Source organism: Salvelinus alpinus, chromosome 34, assembly GCF_045679555.1.
Source record: "Salvelinus alpinus chromosome 34, SLU_Salpinus.1, whole genome shotgun sequence".
NCBI classification, from domain to species: domain Eukaryota; kingdom Metazoa; phylum Chordata; class Actinopteri; order Salmoniformes; family Salmonidae; genus Salvelinus; species Salvelinus alpinus.
The window spans coordinates 7,133,038-7,152,090 of NC_092119.1; the positions used below are offsets into that span (position 1 = coordinate 7,133,038).

The 19,053-nt window shown below is 46.1% G+C and overlaps 1 protein-coding gene across 7 annotated transcripts in view; it reads left to right on the top strand.

Moving 5' to 3' along the window:
• fgfr3 (fibroblast growth factor receptor 3) overlaps positions 1-19,053 on the top strand; it is a 269,105-nt gene that overhangs the window by 198,719 nt on the left and 51,333 nt on the right. For 4 of the 7 annotated variants that reach the window (XM_071382149.1, XM_071382152.1, XM_071382155.1 and 1 more), the window contains 3 exons: positions 4,788-4,966; positions 13,398-13,546; positions 15,973-16,094. In XM_071382149.1, coding sequence (XP_071238250.1) covers positions 4,788-4,966; positions 13,398-13,546; positions 15,973-16,094 — 450 coding nt within the window. Of the gene's footprint in view, positions 1-580; positions 726-4,787; positions 4,967-13,397; positions 13,547-15,972; positions 16,095-19,053 lie in introns of all 7 variants that reach the window. The other 3 variants (XM_071382153.1, XM_071382151.1, XM_071382150.1) reach the window with 3 other exon arrangements.

The window sequence follows — 19,053 nt, forward strand, 5'->3', positions numbered from 1 at the left end:
CTCTTTCTGTTCTCCGCCCTCCTCTCCTCCACCCCTCCTCCCCTCCTCTCCTCCTCCCCTCCCCCTCCTCCCCTCTTCTCCTCCACCCCTCCTCCCCTCCTCCCCTCCTCTCCTCCTCCCCTCTTCCCCCTCCTCCCCCTCCTCCCCCTCCTCCCCTCCTCCCCTCCTCTCCTCCTCCCCTCCCCTCCTCTCCTCCTCCTCCTCCCCTCCCCTCCTCCCCTCCTCTCCTCCCCCCTCCTCTCCTCTCCTCCACCCCTCCTCTCCTCCTCCCCCCTCCTCCTCCCCTCCCCTCCTCCCCCCTCCTCCCCCCTCCCCTCCTCCTACTCCCCCTCTCTCCCTTCCCCCCCTCCTCCCCTCCACCCTCCTCCCCTCCTCTCCTTCCCCCTCCTCTCCTCCACCCCTCCTCTCCTCCTCTCCTCTCCTCCTCTCCTCCCCCTCTCTCCCTTCCCCCCCTCCTCCCCCCTCCCCTCCTCCCCCCTCCCCTCCTCCCCCTCTCTCCCCCCCCCTCCTCCTCCTCCCTTCCCCCTCCTCCCCCTCCTCTCCTCCTCCCCTCCTCCTCTCCTCCTCCCCTCCTCTCCAGACGGCTGGTATAAACACTACGGATAAGGAACTAGAGAGCCTCTTCCTTACCAATGTGTCTTTAGAGGATGCAGGAGAGTATACGTGTCTAGCAGGGAACTCTATTGGGTACGCTTACCACTCTGCTTGGCTCACCGTGCTCCCAGGTATACCCTCTCTCTCTCCTCTATGTCTCATTCTAACTGTTGAATCTCTCAATTTATGTTTGTATATACAGTGGGGAGAACAAGTATTTGATACACTGCCGATTTTGCAGGTTTTCCTACTTACAAAGCATGTAGAGGTCTGTAATTTTTATCATAGGTACACTTCAACTGTGAGAGACAGAATCTAAAACAAAAATCCAGAAAATCACATTGTATGATTTTTAAGTAATTCATTTGCATTTTATTGCATGACATAAGTATTTGATCACCTACCAACCAGTAAGAATTCCGGCTCTCACAGACCTGTTAGTTTTTCTTTAAGAAGCCCTCCTGTTCTCCACTCATTACCTGTATTAACTGCACCTGTTTGAACTCGTTACCTGTATAAAAGACACCTGTCCACACACTCAATCAAACAGACTCCAACCTCTCCACAATGGCCAAGACCAGAGAGCTGTGTAAGGACATCAGGGATAAAATTGTAGACCTGCACAAGGCTGGGATGGGCTACAGGACAATAGGCAAGCAGCTTGGTGAGAAGGCAACAACTGTTGGCGCAATTATTAGAAAATAGAAGAAAATAGAAGAAGTTCAAGATGATGGTCAATCACCCTCGGTCTGGGGCTCCATGCAAGATCTCACCTCGTGGGGCATCAATGATCATGAGGAAGGTGAGGGATCAGCCCAGAACTACACGGCAGGACCTGGTCAATGACCTGAAGAGAGCTGGGACCACAGTCTCAAAGAAAACCATTAGTAACACACTACGCCGTCATGGATTAAAATCCTGCAGCGCACACAAGGTCCCCCTGCTCAAGCAGGCGCATGTCCAGGCCCGTCTGAAGTTTGCCAATGACCATCTGGATGATCCAGAGGAGGAATGGGAGAAGGTCATGTGGTCTGATGATTCAAAAATAGAGCTTTTTGGTCTAAACTCCACTCGCCGTGTTTGGAGAAAGAAGAAGGATGAGTACAACCCCAAGAACACCATCCCAACCGTGAAGCATGGAGGTGGAAACATCATTCTTTGGGGATGCTTTTCTGCAAAGGGGACAGGACGACTGCACCGTATTGAGGGGAGGATGGATGGGGCCATGTATTGCGAGATCTTAACCAACAACCTCCTTCCCTCAGTAAGAGCATTGATGATGGGTCGTGGCTGGGTCTTCCAGCATGACAACGACCCGAAACACACAGCCAGGGCAACTAAGGAGTGGCTCCGTAAGAAGTATCTCAAGGTCCTGGAGTGGCCTAGCCAGTCTCCAGACCTGAACCCAATAGAAAATCTTTGGAGGGAGCTGAAAGTCCGTATTGCCCAGCGACAGCCCCGAAACCTGAAGGATCTGGAGAAGGTCTGTATGGAGGAGTGGGCCAAAATCCCTGCTGCAGTGTGTGCAAACCTGGTCAAGAACTACAGGAAACGTATGATCTCTGTAATTGCAAACAAAGGATTCTGTACCAAATATTAAGTTCTGCTTTTCTGATGTATCAAATACTTATGTCATGCAATAAAATGCTAATTAATTACTTAAAAATCAATCAATGTGATTTTCGGGATTTTTGTTTTAGATTCCGTCTCTCACAGTTGAAGTGTACCTATGATAAAAATTACAGACCTATACATGCTTTGTAAGTAGGAAAATCTGCAAAATCAGCAGTGTATCAAATACTTGTTCTCCCCACTGTATGTGTCTGAAACCTTTCAAATGTAATTTGATTTCAAACCATTTATTTACTCAGTAGCACAATATTCAGCTGAAGATGCATCACCATCCCAGAGATGATTGTAGTGTCGAGACTTCAGTATGAGTACTGATGATTACTGCTTGTTAACACGTCTGCCATGCTGAACTATGACCCCCAGCCTCCTAGACTGAACTATGTCCCCAGCCTTCTAGAGACTGAACTATGTCCCCAGCCTTCTAGAGACTGAACTATGACCCCCAGCCTCCTAGAGACTGAACTATGTCCCCAGCCTTCTAGAGACTGAACTATGTCCCCAGCCTTCTAGAGACTGAACTATGTCCCCAGCCTCCTAGAGCCTGAACTATGTCCCCAGCCTACTAGAGACTGAACTATGTCCCCCAGCCTCCTAGAGACTGAACTATGTCCCCAGCCTACTAGAGACTGAACTATGTCCCCCAGCCTTCTAGAGACTGAACTATGACCCCCAGCCTCCTAGACTGAACTATGTCCCCAGCCTACTAGAGACTGAACTATGTCCCCCAGCCTCCTAGAGACTGAACTATGTCCCCCAGCCTCCTAGAGACTGAACTATGTCCCCAGCCTACTAGAGACTGAACTATGACTCCCAGCCTCCTAGAGACTGAACTATGTCCCCCAGCCTTCTAGAGACTGAACTATGACCCCCAGCCTACTAGAGACTGAACTATGTCCCCCAGCCTCCTAGACTGAACTATGACACCCAGCCTCCTAGACTGAACTATGTCCCCAGCCTCCTAGAGACTGAACTATGTCCCCCAGCCTCCTAGAGACTGAACTATGTCCCCCAGCCTCCTAGAGACAGAACTATGTCCCCCAGCCTCCTAGAGACTGAACTATGACTCCCAGCCTCCTAGAGACTGAACTATGACCCCCAGCCTCCTAGACTGAACTATGACCCCCAGCCTCCTAGACTGAACTATGTCCCCCAACCTCCTAGACTGAACTATGACCCCCAGCCTCCTAGACTGAACTATGACCCCCAGCCTCCTAGACTGAACTATGTCCCCCAGCCTTCTAGAGACTGAACTATGACCCCCAGCCTCCTAGAGACTGAACTATGACCCCCAGCCTCCTAGAGACTGAACTATGTCCCCCAGCCTCCTAGAGACTGAACTATGTCCCCCAGCCTTCTAGAGACTGAACTATGACCCCCAGCCTCCTAGAGACTGAACTATGACCCCCAGCCTCCTAGAGACTGAACTATGTCCCCCAGCCTTCTAGAGACTGAACTATGACCCCCAGCCTCCTAGAGACTGAACTATGACCCCCAGCCTCCTAGAGACTGAACTATGTCCCCCAGCCTCCTAGAGACTGAACTATGTCCCCCAGCCTTCTAGAGACTGAACTATGACCCCCAGCCTCCTAGAGACTGAACTATGTCCCCCAGCCTCCTAGAGACTGAACTATGACCCCCAGCCTCCTAGAGACTGAACTATGACCCCCAACCTCCTAGACTGAACTATGTCCCCCAGCCTTCTAGAGACTGAACTATGACCCCCAGCCTCCTAGAGACTGAACTATGACCCCCAACCTCCTAGACTGAACTATGACCCCCAGCCTCCTAGAGACTGAACTATGTCCCCCAGCCTCCTAGAGACTGAACTATGTCCCCCAGCCTTCTAGAGACTGAACTATGACCCCTAGCCTCCTAGACTGAACTATGACCCCCAGCCTTCTAGAGACTGAACTATGACCCCCAGCCTCCTAGAGACTGAACTATGACCCCCAGCCTCCTAGAGACTGAACTATGACCCCCAGCCTCCTAGAGACTGAACTATGACCCCTAGCCTCCTAGACTGAACTATGACCCCAGCCTACTAGAGACTGAACTATGACCCCCAGCCTCCTAGAGACTGAACTATGACCCCTAGCCTCCTAGACTGAACTATGACCCCAGCCTACTAGAGACTGAACTATGACCCCCAGCCTCCTAGAGACTGAACTATGACCCCCAGCCTCCTAGACTGAACTATGACCCCCAGCCTCCTAGAGACTGAACTATGTCCCCAGCCTCCTAGAGACTGAACTATGACCCCCAGCCTCCTAGAGACTGAACTATGACCCCCAGCCTCCTAGAGACTGAACTATGACCCCCAGCCTCCTAGAGACTGAACTATGACCCCCAGCCTACTAGAGACTGAACTATGACCCCCAGCCTACTAGAGACTGAACTATGACCCCCAGCCTACTAGAGACTGAACTATGACCCCCAGCCTACTAGAGACTGAACTATGACCCCCAGCCTACTAGAGACTGAACTATGACCCCCAGCCTCCTAGAGACTGAACTATGACCCCCAACCTCCTAGACTGAACTATGTCCCCCACCCTCTCCCAGCGCTGGACGATGGTGACAAGGAGGATGACTATGCTGACATCCTGATCTACGTGACGGGCTGCGTGCTCTTCATCCTGGCCGTCGTCATCATCATCCTGTGTCGTATGAGGATGTCTACCCAGAAGACCCTGCCCTCCCCGCCCATCCAGAAACTCTCCAAGTTCCCCTTAAAGAGACAGGTAACAGAAAATAGATACAAGATTTCCAAAAAAAATGTAAAACCTGTAAACACTGGCCTTTTATAAATTACATTTGCTCACCGCCTGCGTCCTCTCTCATCCGTCCTCGCTCTCCTCTTTTTGAAAAGGGTCAAAGTCAACGTGGGCGGAAATGTTCTTGCTTGAAATGAGACGGTCCTTCTCTACTCATGAAATGAGACGGTCCTTCTCTACTCATGAAATGAGACGGTCCTTCTCTACTCATGAAATGAGACGGTCCTTCTCTACTCATGAAATGAGACGGTCCTTCTCTACTCATGAAATGAGACGGGGTTTCTCCACTCATGAAATGAGACGGTCCTTCTCTACTCATGAAATGAGACGGGGATTCTCCACTCATGATATGAGACTGTCCTTCTCCACTCATGAAATGAGACGGTCCTTCTCTACTCATGAAATGAGATGATCCTTCTCCACTCATGAAATGAGACGGGGATTCTCCACTCATGATTTGAGACGGGGATTCTCCACTCATGATTTGAGACGGTCCTTCTCTACTCATGAAATGAGACGGTCCTTCTCCACTCATGAAATAAGACGGTACTTCTCTACTCATGAAATGAGACGGGGTTTCTCCACTCATGAAATGAGACGGGGTTTCTCCACTCATGAAAAGAGACGGTCCTTCTCCACTCATGAAATGAGACGGTCCTTCTCTACTCATGAAATGAGACGGTCCTTCTCTACTCATGAAATGAGACGGTCCTTCTCTACTCATGAAATGAGACGGTCCTTCTCTACTCATGAAATGAGACGGGGTTTCTCCACTCATGAAATGAGACGGTCCTTCTCTACTCATGAAATGAGACGGGGATTCTCCACTCATGATATGAGACTGTCCTTCTCCACTCATGAAATGAGACGGTCCTTCTCTACTCATGAAATGAGATGATCCTTCTCCACTCATGAAATGAGACGGGGATTCTCCACTCATGATTTGAGACGGTCCTTCTCTACTCATGAAATGAGACGGTCCTTCTCCACTCATGAAATAAGACGGTACTTCTCTACTCATGAAATGAGACGGGGTTTCTCCACTCATGAAATGAGACGGGGTTTCTCCACTCATGAAAAGAGACGGTCCTTCTCCACTCATGAAATGAGACGGTCCTTCTCTACTCATGAAATGAGACGGTCCTTCTCCACTCATGAAATGAGACGGTCCTTCTCCACTCATGAAATGAGACGGGGTTTCTCCACTCATGAAATGAGACGGTCTTTCTCTACTCATGAAATGAGACAGTCCTTCTCTACTCATGAAATGAGATGTTCCTTCTCCACTCATGATTGAGATGATCCTTCTCTACTCATGAAATGAGACTGGGTTTCTCCACTCATGAAATGAGACTGTCCTTCTCAACTCATGAAATGAGACGGTCCTTCTCAACTCATGAAATGAGACGGTCCTTCTCTACTCATGAAATGAGACAGTCCTTCTCTACTCATGAAATGAGATGATCCTTCTCTACTCATGAAATGAGACGGTCCTTCTCAACTCATGAAATGAGATGGTCCTTCTCTACTCATGAAATGAGACGGGGTTTCTCCACTCATGAAATGAGACTGTCCTTCTCAACTCATGAAATGAGACGGTTCTTCTCAACTCATGAAATGAGACGGTCCTTCTCTACTCATGAAATGAGATGATCCTTTTCTACTCATGAAATGAGACGGGGTTTCTCTACTCATTAAATGAGACAGTCCTTCTCTACTCATGAAATGAGACGGTCCTTCTCTACTCATGAAATGAGACGGGGTTTCTCCACTCATGAAATGAGACGGTCCTTCTCCACTCATGAAATGAGACGGTCCTTCTCCACTCATGAAATGAGACGGGGTTTCTCCACTCATGAAATGAGACGGGGTTTCTCCACTCATGAAATGAGACGGGGTTTCTCCACTCATGAAATGAGACGGTCCTTCTCCACTCATGAAATGAGACGGTCCTTCTCCACTCATGAAATGAGACGGGGTTTCTCCACTCATGAAATGAGACGGGGTTTCTCCACTCATGAAATGAGACGGTCCTTCTCTACTCATGAAATGAGACGGGGTTTCTCCACTCATGAAATGAGACGGGGTTTCTCCACTCATGAAATGAGACGGTCCTTCTCTACTCATGAAAAGAGACGGTCCTTCTCCACTCATGAAATGAGACGGTCCTTCTCTACTCATGAAATGAGACGGTCCTTCTCTACTCATGAAATGAGACTGTCCTTCTCCACTCATGAAATGAGACGGTCCTTCTCCACTCATGAAATGAGACAGTCCTTCTCTACTCATGAAATGAGACGGTCCTTCTCCACTCATGAAATGAGACAGTCCTTCTCTACTCATGAAATGAGACGGGGTTTCTCTACTCATGAAATGAGACGGTCCTTCTCTACTCATGAAATGAGACGGTCCTTCTCTACTCATGAAATGAGACGGTCCTTCTCTACTCATGAAATGAGACGGTCCTTCTCTACTCATGAAATGAGACGGTCCTTCTCTACTCATGAAATGAGACGGTCCTTCTCTACTCATGAAATGAGACGGTCCTTCTCCACTCATGAAATGAGACGGTCCTTCTCTACTCATGAAATGAGACAGGGTTTCTCCACTCATGATATGAGACGGTCCTTCTCCACTCATGAAATGAGACTGTGCTTCTCCACTCATGAAATGAGACGGGGTTTCTCCACTCATGAAATGAGACGGTCCTTCTCTACTCATGAAATGAGACGGGGTTTCTCCACTCATGAAATGAGACGGGGTTTCTCCACTCATGAAATGAGACGGTCCTTCTCCACTCATGAAATGAGACGGGGTTTCTCCACTCATGAAATTAGACTGTCCTTCTCAACTCATGAAATGAGACGGTCCTTCTCTACTCATGAAATGAGACTGTCCTTCTCTACTCATGAAATGAGACGGTCCTTCTCTACTCATGAAATGAGACTGTCCTTCTCTACTCATGAAATGAGACGGTCCTTCTCCACTCATGAAATGAGACTGTCCTTCTCCACTCATGAAATGAGACGGGGTTTCTCCACTCATGAAATGAGACGGGGTTTCTCCACTCATGAAATGAGACGGTCCTTCTCCACTCATGAAATGAGACGGGGTTTCTCTACTCATGAAATGAGACGGTCCTTCTCTACTCATGAAATGAGACAGGGTTTCTCCACTCATGATATGAGACGGTCCTTCTCCACTCATGAAATGAGACGGTCCTTCTCCACTCATGAAATGAGACTGTGCTTCTCCACTCATGAAATGAGACGGGGTTTCTCCACTCATGAAATGAGACGGTCCTTCTCTACTCATGAAATGAGACGGGGTTTCTCCACTCATGAAATGAGACGGGGTTTCTCCACTCATGAAATGAGACGGTCCTTCTCCACTCATGAAATGAGACGGTCCTTCTCTACTCATGAAATGAGACAGGGTTTCTCCACTCATGATATGAGACGGTCCTTCTCCACTCATGAAATGAGACGGTCCTTCTCCACTCATGAAATGAGACTGTGCTTCTCCACTCATGAAATGAGACGGGGTTTCTCCACTCATGAAATGAGACGGTCCTTCTCTACTCATGAAATGAGACGGGGTTTCTCCACTCATGAAATGAGACGGGGTTTCTCCACTCATGAAATGAGACGGTCCTTCTCCACTCATGAAATGAGACGGGGTTTCTCCACTCATGAAATGAGACTGTCCTTCTCAACTCATGAAATGAGACGGTCCTTCTCTACTCATGAAATGAGACTGTCCTTCTCTACTCATGAAATGAGACGGTCCTTCTCTACTCATGAAATGAGACTGTCCTTCTCTACTCATGAAATGAGACGGTCCTTCTCCACTCATGAAATGAGACTGTCCTTCTCCACTCATGAAATGAGACGGGGTTTCTCCACTCATGAAATGAGACGGGGTTTCTCCACTCATGAAATGAGACGGTCCTTCTCCACTCATGAAATGAGACGGGGTTTCTCTACTCATGAAATGAGATGATCCTTTTCTACTCATGAAATGAGTCGGGGTTTCTCTACTCATTAAATGAGACAGTCCTTCTCTACTCATGAAATGAGACGGTCCTTCTCTACTCATGAAATGAGACGGGGTTTCTCCACTCATGAAATGAGACGGTCCTTCTCCACTCATGAAATGAGACGGTCATTCTCCACTCATGAAATGAGACGGGGTTTCTCCACTCATGAAATGAGACGGGGTTTCTCCACTCATGAAATGAGACGGTCCTTCTCCACTCATGAAATGAGACGGTCCTTCTCTACTCATGAAATGAGACGGGGTTTCTCCACTCATGATATGAGACGGTCCTTCTCCACTCATGAAATGAGACGGTCCTTCTCCACTCATGAAATGAGACTGTGCTTCTCCACTCATGAAATGAGACGGGGTTTCTCCACTCATGAAATGAGACGGTCCTTCTCTACTCATGAAATGAGACGGGGTTTCTCCACTCATGAAATGAGACGGGGTTTCTCCACTCATGAAATGAGACGGTCCTTCTCCACTCATGAAATGAGACGGGGTTTCTCCACTCATGAAATGAGACTGTCCTTCTCAACTCATGAAATGAGACGGTCCTTCTCTACTCATGAAATGAGACTGTCCTTCTCTACTCATGAAATGAGACGGTCCTTCTCTACTCGTGAAATGAGACTGTCCTTCTCTACTCATGAAATGAGACGGTCCTTCTCCACTCATGAAATGAGACTGTCCTTCTCCACTCATGAAATGAGACGGGGTTTCTCCACTCATGAAATGAGACGGGGTTTCTCCACTCATGAAATGAGACGGTCCTTCTCCACTCATGAAATGAGACGGAGTTTCTCCACTCATGAAATGAGACTGTCCTTCTCAACTCATGAAATGAGACGGTCCTTCTCTACTCATGAAGTGAGACTGTCCTTCTCTACTCATGAAATGAGACGGTCCTTCTCTACTCATGAAATGAGACGGGGTTTCTCTACTCATGAAATGAGACGGGGTTTCTCTACTCATGAAATGAGACGGTCCTTCTCCACTCGTGAAATGAGACGGGGTTTCTCCACTCGTGCCATTTACGGGAGAGGTTCCCAAAATAAATGTGTTAAGTCCTCAAACCAATGAAGTTAGATGTGCCAGACACCTCCAGATAAAGACACTGCAACGCAGTGTTGCGGCGTCACTAAACCAGGCTGTGTCACAACCGGCGAGGACCGGGAGTCCTATAGGGCGTCGCACAATTGGCCCAGCATCGTCCGTGTTAGGGGAAGGTTTGGCCGGTTTAAATGTTGGCATGTTATTCAAAAGGGGGGTGACAGATTTCACATCAGTATCCTCCATACTCCTCCTGCCGGGGCGGCAGGTAGCCTAGTGTTTAGAGTGTTGGACTTGTAACGAAAGGTTGAAAAATCAAATCCCAGAGCTGACAAGGTAAAAAATAAAATAAAATAATCTGTTGTTCTGCCCATGAACAAGGCAGTTAACCCACTGTTCCTAGGCCATCATTGTAAATAAGAATTTGTTCTTATCTGACTTGCCTAGTCCGGCCGTTAGCGAGAACCACATACCGGATATTTGAACAGTGTCATTAGCAATTGATTTTTAAGAATATTTCTTGCACCTACCTAGGTCAAATTCACTACCAGACCACTGCTGTCTCTATACCTATATATGTATATATGTCTCTCCTCTTCAGAGACTATAACCTCTCTCCTCTTCAGAGACTGTAACCTCTCTCCTCTTCAGAGACTGTAACCTCTCTCCTCTTCAGAGACTATAACCTCTCTCCTCTTCAGAGACTGTAACCTCTCTCCTCTTCAGAGACTGTAACCTCTCTCCTCTTCAGAGACTATAACCTCTCTCCTCTTCAGAGACTGTAACCTCTCTCCTCTTCAGAGACTATAACCTCTCTCCTCTTCAGAGACTGTAACCTCTCTCCTCTTCAGAGACTGTAACCTCTCTCCTCTTCATAGACTATAACCTCTCTCCCCTTCAGAGACTATAACCTCTCTCCTCTTCAGAGACTGTAACCTCTCTCCTCTTCAGAGACTATAACCTCTCTCCTCTTCAGAGACTGTAACCTCTCTCCTCTTCAGAGACTGTAACCTCTCTCCTCTTCAGAGACTATAACCTCTCTCCCCTTCAGAGACTATAACCTCTCTCCGCTTCAGAGACTATAACCTCTCTCCTCTTCAGAGACTGTAACCTCTCTCCTCTTCAGAGACTATAACCTCTCTCCTCTTCAGAGACTGTAACCTCTCTCCTCTTCAGAGACTGTAACCTCTCTCCTCTTCAGAGACTGTAACCTCTCTCCTCTTCAGAGACTGTAACCTCTCTCCTCTTCAGAGACTATAACCTCTCTCCTCTTCAGAGACTATAACCTCTCTCCTCTTCAGAGACTATAACCTCTCTCCTCTTCAGAGACTATAACCTCTCTCCTCTTCAGAGACTATAACCTCTCTCCTCTTCAGAGACTGTAACCTCTCTACTCTTCAGAGACTATAACCTCTCTCCTCTTCAGAGACTATAACCTCTCTCCTCTTCAGAGACTATAACCTCTCTCCTCTTCAGAGACTGTAACCGCTCTCCTCTTCAGAGACTATAACAACTCTACTCTTCAGAGACTATAACCTCTCTCCTCTTCAGAGACTATAACCTCTCTCCTCTTCAGAGACTGTCACCGCTCTCCTCTTCAGAGACTATAACCTCTCTCCTCTTCAGAGACTATAACCTCTCTCCTCTTCATAGACTATAACCTCTCTCCTCTTCAGAGACTGTAACCTCTCTACTCTTCAGAGACTGTAACCTCTCTACTCTTCAGAGACTATAACCTCTCTCCTCTTCAGAGACTATAACCTCTCTCCTCTTCAGAGACTATAACCTCTCTCTTCTTCAGAGACTATAACCTCTCTCCTCTTCAGAGACTGTAACCTCTCTCCTCTTCAGAGACTATAACATCTCTACTCTTCAGAGACTATAACCTCTCTCCTCTTCAGAGACTGTCACCTCTCTCCTCTTCAGAGACTATAACCTCTCTCCTCTTCAGAGACTGTAACCTCTCTACTCTTCAGAGACTATAACCTCTCTCCTCTTCAGAGACTATAACCTCTCTCCTCTTCAGAGACTATAACCTCTCTCCTCTTCAGAGACTATAACCTCTCTCCTCTTCAGAGACTGTAACCTCTCTCCTCTTCAGAGACTATAACCTCTCTCCTCTTCAGAGACTGTAACCTCTCTCCTCTTCAGAGACTGTAACCTCTCTCATCTTCAGAGACTGTAACCTCTCTCCTCTTCAGAGACTGTAACCTCTCTCCTCTTCAGAGACTATAACCTCTCTCCTCTTCAGAGACTATAACCTCTCTCCTCTTCAGAGACTGTAACCTCTCTCCTCTTCAGAGACTATAACCTCTCTCCTCTTCAGAGACTGTAACCTCTCTCCTCTTCAGAGACTATAACCTCTCTCCTCTTCAGAGACTATAACCTCTCTCCTCTTCAGAGACTATAACCTCTCTCCTCTTCAGAGACCATAACCTCTCTCCTCTTCAGAGACCATAACCTCTCTCCTCTTCAGAGACCATAACCTCTCTCCTCTTCAGAGACTATAACCTCTCTCCTCTTCAGAGACTATAACCTCTCTCCTCTTCAGAGACTATAACCTCTCTCCTCTTCAGAGACTGTAACCTCTCTCCTCTTCAGAGACTATAACCTCTCTCCTCTTCAGAGACTGTAACCTCTCTCCTCTTCAGAGACTATAACCTCTCTCCTCTTCAGAGACTATAACCTCTCTCCTCTTCAGAGACTGTAACCTCTCTCCTCTTCAGAGACTATAACCTCTCTACCCTTCAGAGACTGTAACCTCTCTACTCTTCAGAGACTATAACCTCTCTCCTCTTCAGAGACTGTAACCTCTCTCCTCTTCAGAGACTATAACCTCTCTCCTCTTCAGAGACTGTAACCTCTCTCCTCTTCAGAGACTGTAACCTCTCTACTCTTCAGAGACTATAACCTCTCTCCTCTTCAGAGACTATAACCTCTCTACTCTTCAGAGACTGTAACCTCTCTACTCTTCAGAGACTGTAACCTCTCTCCTCTTCAGAGACTATAATCTCTCTACTCTTCAGAGACTGTAACCTCTCTCCTCTTCAGAGACTATAACCTCTCTCCTCTTCAGAGACTATAACCTCTCTCCTCTTCAGAGACTATAACCTCTCTCCTCTTCAGAGACTGTAACCTCTCTCCTCTTCAGAGACTGTAACCTCTCTACTCTTCAGAGACTGTAACCTCTCTCCTCTTCAGAGACTATAACCTCTCTACTCTTCAGAGACTGTAACCTCTCTCCTCTTCAGAGACTGTAACCTCTCTCCTCTTCAGAGACTATAACAGTCTCTTTATCACCCAGCAGGTTTCCTTGGAGTCTAACTCCTCCATGAACTCCAACACACCATTGGTCAGGATCGCCCGCCTGTCATCCAGCGATGGACCAATGCTGTCCAACGTCTCGGAGCTGGAGCTTCCGTCAGACCCCAAATGGGAGTTCTCTAGGACCAGGTGAGACAAAGGGGGATATCTGGGAGAAACACCTTAACTTACCTTTACCTTAGGCCAGGTGAGACAGAGAGATACCCTTTACCTTAGGCCAGGTGAGACAGAGAGATACCCTTTACCTTAGGCCAGGTGAGACAGGGAGATACCCTTTACCTTAGGCCAGGTAGGACAGGGAGATACCCTTTACCTTAGGCGAGGTGGAACAGGGAGATACCCTTTACCTTAGGCCAGGTGAGACAGAGAGATACCCTTTACCTTAGGCCAGGAGAGACAGGGAGATACCCTTTACCTTAGGCCAGGTGAAACAGGGAGATACCCTATACCTTTGGCCAGGTGAGACAGGGAGATACCCTTTACCTTAGGCCAGGTCAGACAGAGAGATACCCTTTACCTTAGACCAGGTGAGACAGGGAGATACCCTTTACCTTAGGCCAGGTGAGACAGAGAGATACCCTTTACCTTAGGCCAGGTGAGACAGAGAGATACCCTTTACCTTAGGCCAGGTGAGACAGGGAGATACCCTTTACCTTAGGCCAGGTGAGACAGGGAGATACCCTTTACCTTAGGCCAGGTGAGACAGGGAGATACCCTTTACCTTAGGCCAGGTGAAACAGGGAGATACCCTTTACCTTAGGCCAGGCGAGACAGGGAGATACCCTTTACCTTAGGCCAGGTGAGACAGGGAGATACCCTTTACCTTAGGCCAGGTGAGACAGGGAGATACCCTTTACCTTAGGCCAGGTGAGACAGGGAGATACCCTTTACCTTAGCTATGGTATTTTTCCAAGCCTTGCTGACGGTGTAGTACTCAGTATAGCAGTTGTGTCTGTTAGGAATTAACATAGCTGGTTAAGACATGCTGTTTCGATGCTGCAGGAGGTTTGGTGATCATTCCTTTGAGGATTGAAACATTCAGATAATATTTTGGACATCATTAGATCACTTTCTTGGACTTCACAGATAAGAAAAAATGTGACCTTCGGATAAGATTGTCCCAGTTCAGATTTAAACATTGATCTGGTAGTTTATACTTCAAACTCAGTGATCGGCAACAGATTGTACAATCATTTTTTACGAAAAACTTTACAAAAAAAATTATAATTTAGGGAAAATGTTCTCAAGTATTCCCAGAAATAAAAGGTGATTGTATCTCAATGTAATCAAGGTGTGAAATGATCCTGTTATTTTCAAATACAATCTATTTTCGGGCTTACTTCTGGCCATTTTGCAGTGTACAAATTTTTACAATTATGTTCTGGCCCCCTGACCATCCGTTCGGACAAAAAGCGTCTCGCAGAAAATCTAGTTGCCTTCCCCTGAGTTAACTTGTGTGTCATTGTTTCAGTCTAACTGGTTGTGGTTGTGTTGTGGTTGTGTTTCAGACTAACTAGTTGTAGTTGTGTTGTGGTTGTGTTTCAGGATAACTGGTTGTGGTTGTGATTCAGACTAACTAGTTGTAGTTGTGTTGTGGTTGTGTTTCAGGATAACTGGTTGTGTTTCAGACTAACTAGTTGTGGTTGTGTTGTGGTTGTGTTTCAGACTAACTAGCTGTGGTTGTGTTTCAGACTAACTAGTTGCCTTCCCCTGAGTTAACTTGTGTGTCATTGTCATTGTTTCAGCCTAACTGGTTGTGGTTGTGTTGTGGTTGTGTTTCAGACTAACTAGTTGTGGTTGTGTTGTGGTTGTGTTTCAGGATAACTGGTTGTGGTTGTGTTGTGGTGGTGTTTCAGACTAACTAGTTGTGGTTGTGTTTCAGGCTAACGTTGTGGTTGTGTTTCAGGCTAACGTTGTGGTTGTGTTTCAGGCTAACGTTGTGGTTGTGTTTCAGACTAACTAGTTGTGGTTGTGTTGTGGTTGTGTTTCAGACTAACTAGTTGTGGTTGTGTTGTGGTTGTGTTTCAGGATAACTGGTTGTGGTTGTGTTGTGGTGGTGTTTCAGCCTAACTGGTTGTGGTTGTGTTTCAGGCTAACGTTGTGGTTGTGTTGTGGTGGTGTTTCAGACTAACTGGTTGTGGTTGTGTTTCAGGCTAACGTTGTGGTTGTGTTGTGGTGGTGTTTCAGACTAACTGGTTGTGGTTGTGTTTCAGGCTAACGTTGTGGTTGTGTTGTGGTGGTGTTTCAGACTAACTAGTTGTAGTTATGTTTTTGTTGTGTTTCAGACTAACTAATTGTGGTTGTGTTGTGGTTGTGTTTCAGACTAACTAGTTGTGGTTGTGTTGTGGTTGTGTTTCAGCCTAACTGGTTGTGGTTGTGTTTCAGGCTAACGTTGTGGTTGTGTTTCAGGCTAACGTTGTGGTTGTGTTTCAGGCTAACGTTGTGGTTGTGTTTCAGGCTAACGTTGTGGTTGTGTTTCAGGCTAATGTTGTGGTTGTGTTTCAGCCTAACTGGTTGTGGTTGTGTTTCAGGCTAACGTTGTGGTTGTGTTTCAGGCTAACGCTGGGTAAACCTCTGGGAGAAGGCTGCTTCGGTCAGGTGGTAATGGCGGAGGCCATCGGGATCGACAAGGAGAAACCCAACAAACCCCTCGACGTCGCTGTGAAGATGCTCAAAGGTTGTTGTTTCAGTTTCAAGTACAGTGAAATGACTTACCAGCTCTAACCCCAATATCAATTACCAGCTCTAACCCCAATATCAATTACCAGCTCTAACCCCAATATCAATTACCAGCTCTAACCCCAATATCAATTACCAGCTCTAACCCCAATATCAATTACCAGCTCTAACCCCGATATCAATTACCAGCTCTAACCCCGATATCAATTACCAGCTCTAACCCCAATATCAATTACCAGCTCTAACCCCGATATCAATTACCAGCTCTAACCCCGATATCAATTACCAGCTCTAACCCCAATATCAATTACCAGCTCTAACCCCAATATCAATTACCAGCTCTAACCCCAATATCAATTACCAGCTCTAACCCCAATATCAATTACCAGCTCTAACCCCGATATCAATTACCAGCTCTAACCCCGATATCAATTACCAGCTCTAACCCCGATATCAATTACCAGCTCTAACCCCGATATCAATTACCAGCTCTAACCCCAATATCAATTACCAGCTCTAACCCCGATATCAATTACCAGCTCTAACCCCGATATCAATTACCAGCTCTAACCCCGATATCAATTACCAGCTCTAACCCCAATATCAATTACCAGCTCTAACCCCGATATCAATTACCAGCTCTAACCCCGATATCAATTACCAGCTCTAACCCCAATATCAATTACCAGCTCTAACCCCAATATCAATTACCAGCTCTAACCCCAATATAAATTACCAGCTCTAACCCCAATATCAATTACCAGCTCTAACCCTGATATCAATTACCAGCTCTAACCCCGATATCAATTACCAGCTCTAACCCCGATATCAATTACCAGCTCTAACCCCGATATCAATTACCAGCTCTAACCCCAATATCAATTACCAGCTCTAACCCCAATATCAATTATCAGCTCTAACCCCAATATCAATTACCAGCTCTAACCCCAATATCAATTACCAGCTATGTATAGGGGTAATCATACTATATACAGGATCAGTACCATATTAACAATGTACAGGGATACTGGAGTGATGGAGGTAGATATGTATAGGGGGAAGGTGACTATATACAGGGTCAGTACCATATTAACAATGTACAGGGATACTGGAGTGATGGAGGTAGATATGTATAGGGGTAAGGTGACTATATACAGGGTCAGTACCATATTAACAATGTACAGGGATACTGGAGTGATGGAGGTAGATATGTATAGGGGTAAGGTGACTATATACAGGGTCAGTACCATATTAACAATGTACAGGGATACTGGAGTGATGGAGGTAGATATGTATAGGGGTAAGGTGACTATATACAGGGTCAGTACCATATTAACAATGTACAGGGATACTGGAGTGATGGAGGTAGATATGTATAGGGGTAAGGTGACTATATACAGGGTCAGTACCATATTAACACTGTACAGGGATACTGGAGTGATGGAGGTAGATATGTATAGGGGTAAGGTGACTATATACAGGGTCAGTACCATATTAACAATGTACAGGGATACTGGAGTGATGGAGGTAGATATGTATAGGGGTAATCATACTATATACAGGATCAGTACCATATTAACAATGTACAGGGATACTGGAGTGATGGAGGTAGATATGTATATGGGTAAGGTGACTATATACAGGGTCAGTACCATATTAACAATGTACAGGGATACTGGAGTGATGGAGGTAGATATGTATAGGGGTAATCATACTATATACAGGGTCAGTCCCATATTAACAATGTACAGGGATACTGGAGTGATGGAGGTAGATATGTATAGGGGTAAGGTGACTATATACAGGGTCAGTACCATATTAACAATGTACAGGGATACTGGAGTGATGGAGGTAGATATGTATAGGGGGAAGGTGACTATATACAGGGTCAGTACCATATTAACAATGTACAGGGATACTGGAGTGATGGAGGTAGATATGTATAGGAGTAAGGTGACTATATACAGGGTCAGTCCCATATTAACAATGTACAGGGATACTGGAGTGATGGAGGTAGATATGTATAGGGGTAATCATACTATATACAGGGTCAGTCCCATATTAACAATGTACAGGGATACTGGAGTGATGGAGGTAGATATGTATAGGAGTAAGGTGACTATATACAGGGTCAGTACCATATTAACAATGTACAGGGATACTGGAGTGATGGAGGTAGATATGTATAGGGGTAAGGTGACTATATACAGGATCAGTACCATATTAACAATGTACAGGGATACTGGAGTGATGGAGGTATATATGTATAGGAGTAAGGTGACTATATACAGGGTCAGTACCATATTAACAATGTACAGGGATACTGGAGTGATGGAGGTAGATATGTATAGGGGTAATCATACTATATACAGGGTCAGTCCCATATTAACAATGTGCAGGGATACTGGAATGATGGAGGTAGATATGTATAGGGGGAAGGTGACTATATACAGGGTCAGTACCATATTAACAATGTACAGGGATACTGGAGTGATGGAGGTAGATATGTATAGGTGTAATCATACTATATACAGGATCAGTACCATATTGACAATGTACAGGGATACTGGAGTGATGGAGGTAGATATGTATAGGGGGAAGGTGACTATATACAGGATCAGTACCATATTAACAATGTACAGGGATACTGGAGTGATGGAGGTAGATATGTATAGGAGTAAGGTGACTATATACAGGGTCAGTCCCATATTAACAATGTACAGGGATACTGGAGTGATGGAGGTAGATATGTATAGTGGTAATCATACTATATACAGGGTCAGTACCATATTAACAATGTGCAGGGATACTGGAGTGATAGAAGAAGATATGGAAAATAAGTCTGGCTGCACAAACGAATGGCAAAATTATTGCAAATTGAGGAATCATGAGACTAAACTGAATAAAAAGAAGAAACTACTCCAATATGAAACACCTTCAATGAAATGTTGGGGTAA